General features: G+C 40.0%; 1 protein-coding gene across 1 annotated transcript; it reads left to right on the forward strand.

The window, feature by feature from the left end:
- The first annotated feature begins 653 nt into the window (after positions 1-653).
- dnph1 (2'-deoxynucleoside 5'-phosphate N-hydrolase 1) lies at positions 654-11,792 on the forward strand. Its single transcript, XM_059982628.1, has 5 exons — positions 654-685; positions 774-967; positions 1,471-1,542; positions 4,617-4,727; positions 11,581-11,792. The coding sequence occupies exons 1-5, from the start codon at positions 669-671 to the stop codon at positions 11,691-11,693; spliced, it is 507 nt and encodes a 168-aa protein (XP_059838611.1). The 5' UTR covers positions 654-668; the 3' UTR covers positions 11,694-11,792.
- Positions 11,793-12,024: the final 232 nt, after the last annotated feature.

A 12,024-nucleotide genomic window follows, 5' to 3' on the forward strand; every position in this document is an offset into this window, starting at 1 on the left:
CTATTTCCTAATTCAATTTCGATTCCAGGAACCGTGTCTGTACCTCACAAATCCTGTTTCTCTGCTCTCCCTCTCTTTTTCTTCAGACATATGGGGTTTAATCCTACACAATTCAGCCGCTTCCGATTTCTGCCTATTCATCAGATGTTTTCCTGCTCTGATCACTGACTGCTAGACGAACCCAACCTAAGAACACACACAAAATGCTGGTGGAACACAGCAGGCCAGGCAGCATCTATAGGGAGAAGCAATGTCAACGTTTCGGGCCGAGACCTTTCGTCAGGACTAACTGAAAGGAAAGATAGTAAGAGATTTGAAAGTAGTGGGGGGAGGGGGAAATGTGAAATGATAGGAGAAGACAGGAGGGGGTGGGATGAAGCCAAGAACCGGAAAGGTGATTGGCGAAAGTGATACCGAGCTGGAGAAGGGAAAAGATCATGGGACAGGAGGCCTCGGGAGAAAGAAAGGGGGAGCCCAACCTAAGAATGCGCATTCCCAACGCCGGACCCGGCTCAGCGCATGCGTATTCCAGTCAACGGTCCTGGACGTACGGACCCTGATGGTGCCAGTATCTGCGCGTGCGCGAACTCAGCGTGGTATTCTGGGCGCGAATTTGAATGTTTAGAACTGTTGGCCCGAGTAATCCATCTTGTTTCAATACGTGAAAGATGAAGGGAATAATATGGTACCGATCTTACGTGATCCTCTCGACCTGCTGCTTGTGTTACCCCAGTGTCACTGGCTGTTTCCTCATTCGTTGCCCTGTCCGTCAGGTCGTCGACCCGCCGCCATCTTGTGGAGAGGGTAGAGTCTGAGGTGGCGGCGATGAGTGTCGGCATTTACTTCTGTGGCAGCATCAGAGGCGGGCGGCAGGATGTGGAGATATACTCCCGAATCATCGGCCAGCTGAAGAGATTCGGGAAAGTTTTCAGCGAGCACGTCGGCCACCCGGAGCTGAATGCGAAAGGTCCTGTTAAACAGAGCAGTTACTTAACCCCATCATGATTGGGGCCGTGCAGCGGGTTTGGGCTGAGAATCCTTTTCTCTGAATTGACACCGGCAGGTTAAGTAAATAATTTCAAGACGTACAAAAAAGCTGGATGAACTCAGCAGGTCGGGCAGCAACCATTGAAGTAAAATTTCATGTTTTCCAGTGAAAAGATGCAGCTTCGAGCAGAACAGACTATTTCCAGCCAGCAGTTGTTGAGATGATGACAGGTGTGACCTGCCGAAAGGTTTCGGCTGGAAGCATCGATTGTACTCTTTCCCTGCATGCTGCTTGGCCTGCTCTGGCATCTTGTGTGTGTTGCTCGCATTCCAGCATCTGCAGATTTTCTCTTGTTTGACCTTGTTCTTTAAACTGGCCATCTCCTGCCTGGCATGTCTCGTGGACCTTTTTCCAGGCCTATTGTTGATGGGGCTGCTATGTGTCATCATTTAGGATTTACTCACTCTCTGTTTGGCCCACAGGGGAGGGTAGAATGGAAGCTGAAGATAAATGCATCCATGATAGAGATTTGGAATGGCTGCAGGAGGCTGATGGTGAGTATGTCAGGGATGCTAGGCTCTGGATATTTAAAAAAAAAGAATAAATCGCCATGGACTGTTTACAGCAAGTTTAATTCTTCATTCTTTTGGAGCGAATAGTGCAAGGTTATTCTCATAGCTTAAAATTGAAACAAACTTGCAAAATGTGCTCAACTAGTCATTATGAAGGCTGCTTCTAATAGTGCAGTTTAGAGTACAGTCGGCCCTCCTTATCTGCGGGTTCCGCATGCGCTGATTCAACCAACCGCGGATTGGGAAAATACGGGAAGATGTGTGTAGGTTACCGCGGATTGGGATTGAAAAAAAAAACAGGAAGTTCTTTTACTAAGTAAGTCGGAACAGGTACATCCAGTATTATTTAGTGTCAGTTACAAATGTATGTATTTCAATAATTAAACCACTGCGCTGCTTAGTAATAATTGTAGCTTTAATCATGGCAGGGCCTTTCTCAGTTTATCCTTTAAAATAGTTCCAATCATTGACTGACTGTAGCCTATTGCTTTTCCAATGACTGATGATGTTGCACCTCTTTCCAATCACTTTATTATTTCTACTTCATTTTCAATCGTGATCATGATCATTTTCGTGAACAGAAACACTGCAGATTCAGAGCTCCACTGAGTCCTAAAGTCCACTGCACTGAGTCAGGTTAAATAAGGGACTTGAGCATCCACGATTTTTGTTATCCGTGGGGGCGTCCCGGAACCAATCCTCTGCAGATAAGGAGGGCTGACTGTAGTATAGTTTTAACTTTTCATTACTAAAGGTGGTGATACCAGTTAGGAATATAAGAATATATAATGAGTCCTTTACCTCAGAGTTGCCTTTCCACAGTGACCTGGTGTGTCTATTGCCTCAATATCAAAAATCATTATCTTGGATATATTTGGATATATCTAAGCTGTCATTGCATATAACATTCTGAAAATTCATTATGCTTCAGTGGAGACTTTTTATTGTCTCTATCTCAATGTCCAACCCCTTGTGATTATTGATCCCGTATGCCCTGACCAATGGTAAAATATACAACATCAATCCCCGTGACAACTTTGTTTTCAGAAAATCTCTCATTCTCATACCTACAATATATAGACCCAGCCTGCATAAATCTTTCTTCGTAGACAAACTCACTTTCCAGGAATCAGTGCGGTGAACATTTGCTGCACTTCCTCCACAGCAAATATGTCTTTCCTTAGGGAAGTGAAATACACTATTCTGGAAGCTTTCTCACTAGGAATCTATACAAATAGAATAAAATTGCTTCTCAAACATTCAAATCTTTCATTACAAAAGCAGCATACCATTTTCCTTCCTAATTGTTTGCTTTATCTGAATATGGGCAAGGGCATCGAGGTTCCTCTATAAAGCAGCATTTTTGTTTCTCATCATTTAAAAAATTATTACTATTTTTCATTCTTCTACTTAAAGGGGATGACCTAAGGACATAGAATTTTTTTTAATGGTGCATTTTATTTGTCGTGCCCTTGCCCATTTGCTTAATCTGTGTTCCCTATACCCTTCTTCATAGCCCATGCTACCAGCTAGTTTTGTAGCATCAGCATTTTTATGCATTACACTGGACCCCCTCCCAATCCAAAGCATTGATATAGATTAATGGCAAGGGCCCACTGACTCAACAGCCACACTATCCAAAAGTGACCCATTTATCCCTGTTTTTTTTTGTTAATTCACCAATACTCATTCTCTGCTAGTATGTTATACCCAATGTCCTGCACTCCAATTTGTGTAATTTTATCTACCAGCATTTTGAAAGATTCCTGAAAATTTTTTACCCCAGATCCAGCAGTTGGCTTTTATCTATTCTCTTAGTTACAAATTCAAAAAGCTTCAATAGATTTGTTGCAATGGTTTCCTTAAATCTGGTGATTCACCACAATCTTATTATTTTAAGTGCTCTGCTAACGCCCTTGTTTTCCACGTTTTACTGTATTTTAAATTAGATTTGTGTACCTCTGCTCTAAATGTATTTGCTTCCTCCGAATGCTGTTATTTATCTTCAACACAAGAGATTCTGCAGATGCTGAAAATGCAAGTGCAACACTTTACATGCTTTTGATCACTACAATCAATTGCCTATCCAGTGCTTGTCCAGTCCCTATATACATCTCTCCCTCAGTCAGGAAGACCTTATAACTCCTGCTTCTTTCTAGACAACAGACCTAACTAATTCCCCTCCAACACAAGCCTCCTCTGTCTGGCAGAACTGATGCTCACCTTCAATAAATCAGTAAGTTTTCTTTTGGCTCCTCCCACTTTCCCCAAACCCAAGGCATAGCCATGGGAAACACATCGGCCCCAGCTCTGCCTGCCTTTTTGTTGGCTACGTGGAATGTCCTTGTTCCAAGCCTACACTGGTAACACACCTCAACTCTTTCTCTGCTACATCAATGGATTCTTTGGTGCAGCTTCCTGCATCCAAGCTGAGCTTGTCAATTTCATCAACTTTGCCACCAATTTTCACCCTGTCTGTAAATTTACTTGGTCCATTTCTGTCACCTCCCTCCCTTTTCTTGATTGCTTATCTTTTATAAACCTACTGACTCACCGTTATCTTGACTATACCTCTTCCCCCATGTCACTTGTAAAAATGCTATTCTATTTCCTCAGTTCCTCCATCTCTGCGTTAACTGCTCTTGGGATGAGGCTTTCCATTCCAGAACATCTGAGATGTCCTTTTCAAAACACAAGGTTTCCTTTCCCCTACCATCAATGCCATCCTCATCAGCATCTCCTCCATTTCCTGCACGTCCGCCTTCACCACATCTTCCTGTCGCCATAATAGGGATAGGGTTAAGGAGAACCCTTAAGGGGCAAGGGGTCCTTACCTACCACCCCACAAACCTCTGTGTCCAGCACATTGTTCTTTGTAACTTCTGCCATCTACAATCCTACCACAAAGCTCACCTACTGTTGACTGTCTAAACATATAATGTATCCTCTTTGTTTGCATACCTTAGCAGCTATTAAAAGGGATTTGTTTTTGTAAAATGTATTCAGTTTTTGCTTTTGTTTTGAATTATCTAACAAAACTCCTTTCTCCTTGACAGTCATGGTGGCAGAGGTCACTCAACCATCATTGGGTGTTGGTTATGAAATTGGAAGAGCTGTAGCCATGAATAAGAAGATTCTGTGCCTGTTCCGACCGTCATCAAAGTATGGTGGGTATCTGTGGTATGAGTAAATGGAAAATATTAAAACAAACCGAGGGTCTGAGCCTTCCACTTGGTTTAAAAATGCAAACACAGGTTAAAATTTATTCTTAAGTGTATCAAGTGTTCACTTTGATATCCTCCTTCCTTTATAGTCTTATAATGAGCTCCTCTGAAAAAATTACAACAGATAATATATGTAAATGAAGCTCCCTGTCTTGGTTCAAATTTAAGAATTTGGATTGCAGGTTCTGCTACTGTAAGTTGAACTGAATTTTTTCAAGAAGTACAAACCCATTTCAATAGGTACATTTAATGTCAGAGAAATGTATACAATGTACATGCTGAACAATACACACAAAATGCTGGAGGAACTCAGCAGGCTAGGCAGTATCTACAGAAAATAGTACAGTCAACGTTTCAGGCAGAAACCCTTCCTGAAGTACGTCCTGAAATTCTTTTTCTTTGCAAACATCCACAAAAACAGAGTGCCCCAAAGAAAGAATGACAGTTAAATGTTAGAAACCCAAAGCCCCCCAGCTCCCCTTCCCACACACAAGCAGCAGTAAAGCACCCCCACCAGTAAAAACATTTGGCTTAAGCATCTGTGACTATCTGCTTCACTTTTTTAAGGGGACTGTGGAACTAATACATGCCAGTACCCCTGAATCCAAGCTCCCTGAAGCCTTCACTCGTCAAAATATCATGTTGGAGTGGGACATGTGAATGGGCATTTTGTCCATTTCTGGTTTCACGTTTGAAATCAGAGTTCTGAGTTAAAATTGGAACAATTTCTGCTAGCGTTTATTTTTTAAGCAGCCCTGTAAAATAGATTTGTCTAATATCTTGTATTTGGTCCCTGAAACTGACAAGTGCCTAAGACTTAAATTTTACATTAAATGTTTATCAAACTCCTGTGCAGTACTTCTTCAAATGGCTTCTGCATATTCGAATAGAACATTTCTACTCTCCTTCCTAATTGTGTTACTGCTGCATCTTCAAAAGAACTCCAGCAGACAGAATAAACAATTTTTTCTGTCTTAAATCCCTGAAGGCTGTGCTCAATCCTGTTCTTTTCATGGTATTATGTTGTTGGATTTTTTGTTATCAATTCTGGCATTTTTCAAAACAATCATTTAGGGCTATGAGATCTATAAATCATAGGTTTCTCTCACCCTCCTTTCTGAAGTAATAGGGTCTCAGTTGCATAGTTGTTTGGACGCTTCATTCTCTAATAAACCTGTGAAGTTTTGTATTTCTCCAACGAAGATGACTTAAAGTAATTGTTAATTCCTTTGGCATTTCCCCATTCCCCATCTTGTCTTTTTAGATACTGATAAAAGCCCATAGTCACGGGTATCTCACCAGTCTTGAATTCTTTCTTGACTTTTTAAAGTCAATATTTTAGTCCTGTCAAAATCAGGTTTAATATCACCGGCATAGATTGTGAAATTTGTTGTCTTTGTGGCAGCAGTACAATGCAATACATAATAATAGAAAATCAACTGAATAATATATATATATTAGTTAAATAAGTAATCCAAAAATAGAAATAATGTAGTACAGTAATGTTCATGATTTCATTGTCCATTTAGAAATCGGATGGTAGAGGGGGAGAAGCAATTCCTGAATCGTTGAGTGTTGCCTTCAGGCTTCTGTACCTACTTCCTGATGGTAGCAATGAAAAATGTTTCCTATCCTTAAGTCTACAGTTAAATTTATATGCCTCTTCCTTTAATTTGATCCTTTTGAATTTCCCTTGTTTGTCACAAATGAAACAAATTCCTATAACTTCTGTGCCTTAAAGGACATATTATTGTGAGACGTTTTTTAAAAATACTGATCATTGCCTGTCCACTATCATGCCTTCCAAAGTGTTCTTACAATCAACCACAATGAAGCCTTGTTCAAGTTTCTTTGTTTAGATTTAAGAGCCAGGTTTTTCATTGTAATTTAAAGTCTTTCATGGTGGTTGTCTTACCCGTCTCACACACTTCTAATTTCCTAACAATCATTTTAGCCAAATTATCTATATAGATTTTTGTAAGCTGTTTGGCAAAACCCAGATGAAATCCTTCAGTTGGCTTATGGAATAAAGGGATGAAAAGCAGTATTGGTTTAAAAAAAATCAAACTCAAAGTTGAAAATTGAGGATAATAGTTATTTTTCATCGCAGGGAAAGGTAGACAGTATTGTTCCCCCAAAAATGACTGTTGGTGTCATTGCTTTGATGTATTAATGAGTTGGATCTGAGGTTGAAGTTTGCTGATGACTCAAAACTTGGATATGTAGAACATAGGAGAGGCTAGTAGAATGTATAAGCAAGTGCCAGATTAATGCACATGTGACACATTGTAGCAGAAAAAGACAAGAAACAAAAACCAAACAGCATATTCCAATGTGTATGCAGAATTGAAAGGAATTCCACAAAGCTTTCATTATAATGTGGCATTCTGTTAATATAAAATTCTGAGTTCTAGAAGTGGAAAAGGAGTGCACGGAACCAGAAGGGCTCGTTGGCAACTTCTTGAAACACTTGAGGGCACAACCAGAAGTACTTATTAGAATCAGTTAGAGCATGGAAACTGGCCCTCTGCACACTCATCCTTCTCAATCAATTTCTACCTGGATTAGTCCTATTTACTATGTTTGGCCCATTATCCCTCTAAACCTTTTCTGTCCATGTATCTGCCCAAATGTCTTTTAAAAGTAATAATTATACCTGCATATACCACTTCCTCCAGCAGCTTATTCAACATCACCACCACCCTCTTTGGAAATTGCTCTTCAGGTCTCCTTTAAATCCCCTTTCACCTTAAATCTATATCCCTTAGTTTTAGACTACTCTGGGAAAATCACTGTGAGCATTCACTTTATCAATGCTCCTAGTGATTTTATGTAAGGTCAGCCCTCAGCCTCCTATACCCCAGGGAAAAAGGCTACAGCCTATCAGATCTCTCCTGATTACTCAAGCTCTCCAGTCCAGTACCATGCTTGTGAACCTCTTAGAATACAGAATAGTACAGCCCTTCAGTCTACAATATCTGTACTGAACATGATGCCAAATTAAACTAAATTTCTTTTGCTTGCACAAGTTCCATTCTCTATATTTTTAGTAAATATTGAAAAGCCATTATTGTATGTTTCCAGCATTACCCCTGACAGCCTGTTAAAGGCACCTACTACTCTGTATTTAAAAATAGAACAAGCCATGCACATCTTTAAACTTTTACCCCTCCCCCCCCTTACCTTAAATGCCTATCCTCTAGTATTACATTTCTGTGAAGATAGGTGGAGGGACAGGTAGTGTTGAGGAAGCAGAGAGGCTGCAGAAGGACTTATGACACTTCAGGAGAATGAGTAAAGAACTGGCAGATGGAATACAGTGTCGGGAAGTGTATGGTCATGCATTGGCTATTTTCTAAGCAGGGAGAAAATTCAGAAATCAGAGGTGCTGAGGGACCTGGGAGACCTCTTGCAGGTTGTGTCAGTGGTGAGGAAGGCAAAAGCAGAGTTAGCATTCATTTAAGAGGACTAGAATATAAAAGAAAGGATGTAATGCTGAGGCTTTATAAGGCATTGGTAAAGCTTTACTTGGGAGTATTGTGAGCATTTTTGGGGCCCTTGTGTAAGAAAGCATGTGCTGATATTGGAGAGTGTCCAAAAGAGGTTCACAGAAGTGATTCCAAGAATGAAAGGAATTATCATTCGAGCTGTGATTGAAGGCTCATTGGAATTTAGAAGAATAAGGGGGGGATCTCATTGAAACCTCTCATATGTTGAAAGGCCAACATAGAGAGGATGTTTCCTTTGGTGGGGGAGTCCAAGACCAGAGGACACAGCCTCAAAATAGACAATGCCCACTTAGAACAGAGATAAGGAGGAATTTCTTTAGCCAGAGGGTAGTAAATCTGTGGAATTCGTTATCACAGGTGGCCGTGGAGGCCAGGTAATTGGATGTATTTAAGCCAGAGGTTGATAGATCCTTGATTAGTTAGGGCATGAAAGATTATGGGCAGAAGACAGGAGAATGGGGTTAGGATAGAAATGAATCGGCCATGATGAAATTGCGCAGCAGCCTTGAATCGCCTAGTTCTGCTCCTATGTTGTATGGTTTAATTAGGCCACTCAGCCCATCAAGTTGCTCTGCCATTCCAACATGGCTGTTTATTATCCCTCTCAACCCCATTCTCCTACCTTCTCCCCATGGCCTCTGACGCCCTGACTAACCAAGAATCTATCCACATCTGCTTTAAATGTACTCAATGCCTTGGCCTCCACAGCTGTCAGTGACAATAAATTTCACAGATTCACCCCCCTCTGGCTAAAGAAATTCTTTCTGATCTCTGTTCTAAATGGACATTCCTCTATTCTGAGCCTGTGCCTTCTAGTCCTAGACTTGCCCACTACAGAAAACATGCTTTCCACATCCACTCTATCCAGACTTTTCAGTATTCAATGTTTCACAAAGATCCCCACCCTCATTCTTCTAAAGTCGAGCAAGTGTAGGTTCAGGGCTATCAAACACTCCTCATATGTTAACTCTCATAAACCTCCTGGATCCTCTCGAATGCCAGTACACCTTTCAGATAAAGGTGCTCAAAACTGCTCACAATATTCCCAAGTGCAGTCGGACCAATGCACAGGTCTCTGCACACCAAAGATGGTTCTGAGAAGTAACCTCAGATATGTAATGAACAGAAGTTGTTGAAAACAAGAAAAACACTGCATAAAGCAAAAAATGAAGATCTTAATCATGCTTTGAAAGAGTCAGTATTGGAGTGAATATATGCAAATCATGTAATAAGCAAAGATCTATCACAATTGACTGAAAATTGAAGGTAATTGTGAATATTCAGCAGGCTATTTGCAGAAATTTAACAATAAGCACGACATTAAATTTCTAAAGATTAAAAAAAATTTTCAAGATAAAGCATCTGCTGATAAACAAAACACTAGAGAAATTCATCAGCCAAAATCATCGTTGATGAAAATCTAACACAGAACAATTCTACAATGCTGATTGTTTTTATACATTACCTTTTTTAGGTTTTATGTAAAAATACAAATACAGTGTACTGTAACCTTTTAATCAAAACACGGCATCACAGGTAGAGACTGAAAGCCTACCATTGTTTTTGTTGTTCAACAGTTGATTCAAGTATTTTCCCGTTGCTGCTTTTGTTGCTCCTGCACACATTATATTTTTATTATACTAACAGTACGTAATAAGTTTTACTGTTAAGTATGTAATTGCAAGACAGACTGTTTACCAGTAGTACATAAATCATGGTGATCCCAAGCTACCTCATATATTCTGAAATCTGGCCCCATGCACTTCAAATCAGGGTACTCACCTATATATTTCCTGTAATACCATGAACTCTTATCTTGTTAAGCAGCCTCATGTATACCACCTTGTCAAAGGCCTTCTGAAAATCGAAGAAAACAATGTACACTGACTCTCCTTTGTCTATCCTGCCTTTAATTTCCTCAGAATTCCAACAGATTTGTCAGGGAATGTTTTCCCTTGAGGAAACCATACTGACTTTGGCCTATTTTGTCGTGAGCCTCCACAATCTCTTTGGCTATGTCTTTCAGAACCCTGGATGTAATCCATCTGGTTCAGATAACTTATCTACCTTCAGACCTTTCAGCTTTCCAAGCACTTTCTCCTTAGTAATTACAATTACACTAACTTCTGCCCCCGATACTCAATTTATTATCACTAATGAGGGCACTAGCTCTGAAAAAGGTTCACCATGCCTGATCTAGAGCCTGTTGTAATCTTATAACCACCTCTACTGTCCGTACACTTTGGTGCCATCTGCAAAGTTCCTAATCCAAATTGTTCATGTGGATGATAAACAACAGTAGAGACAGCACTGATTCCTGTGGCACATGATTGGTCTCAGCCTCCAATGCACAAAATCATGTTCACTATCCCTCATCAGTCCAAATAGAAATTAATCCTATGTCTCAGAAACCCTCCAAGCAATTTTCCCACCAATGATAGAAGCTCTCTGGCCTGCGGTTTCCTGGCATGTTCTTACAGTCCTTAAAGGGATAACATTAGTCATCCTCCAGTATTTTGGTACCTCGTCCATTACTAATGAAGATATGGAAGTCTTTACCAGGCCCCAGGAATTTATCCACCTCCAAGTCTACCATCACCACCTCCTTCATAATGTTAATATGCTTCAGGATATTAATTTTCTCTTCCTTAGCTTCCATGTCCTTCCGTATGTTGAAACAAATAGTAAGAATTTATTTAAGACATTGTCTGTCTCCTGTGGCTCCACAAGAGGTGACTACAGTGATCCCTAAAAGGACATTTTCCTAGCTACCCAATATGCCCTTATATAATTGTAGGAGCTTTTAGAATTCGGTTTTACCTTATCTGATAATGATATCTTAAGTCCCTTGTACCTTTTAATTTCCTTGCATACGCAGTATCTCTAGGACTCCTCAGGGGACTTGACTAATTCCAGCTGAATATACCTCCTCCATTTTCCAGACTAGAGATTCAACATTCCTCTTCTACCAGAGTTCTCTAATCCTGTCGATCTTACCCTTCATTCTAACACTAACAAGCTGGCCCTGACTTCTTACAATCTGTTTTAAGTTTGTCCCTGTCAGCTTTTGCAATTCTCTAGTATCTATTTGTTTGGAACAGATTATACTCTCTTTGTGAGAAGTTGATTTATAACTCTTGTGAAGAATAATAGACCCTTAGATTGGGTGTTGTGCATGGAGAACTGATCCTCAGTCTTTATTTAGTCTGTAACACTTGGCAAGTTAATAGTGCAGGCAAATAAAATTCCAGAATATAACATGATTTATTAAACAATTTGCCTTCTAGTTCTCTCCGCAATGATTCGAGGAGCAGCGAATGGATCAAACATCCATGTGAAGGATTACTCAGAGGAGAAAGTGGAAACAATTCTACAACAATATTTTGAACAACAACTATAGGCATAAAAATCACTGCTTACCCAATTATAAAAAGGGCATAATGTTAATTGTTGGTGTTATGTACCCGCATACACAGTACTTCTTCCAATTAAAATACAAGATCTTTGAAGGACAAATTGTGTTGAGTAAAACAAAGAGGTGTGTGTGTTCAAGCTAGCTATTTGTTTTTTTTTCCTTTCTGGACAAAACTGGATAGTATATGATAACAATCTAACTTCTTTGAGTCCTGAAATCCAACTATTTGCAAATAGTTGAGCTGATGGGGGTCAGTGTAAAGCCAAAATGGATGATCAATTGAAAGGAAGGCAGGGGATATCCACAAACATTTAAA

The sequence above is a fragment of the Hypanus sabinus genome, chromosome 10 (assembly GCF_030144855.1).
Source record: "Hypanus sabinus isolate sHypSab1 chromosome 10, sHypSab1.hap1, whole genome shotgun sequence".
NCBI lineage: Eukaryota > Metazoa > Chordata > Chondrichthyes > Myliobatiformes > Dasyatidae > Hypanus > Hypanus sabinus.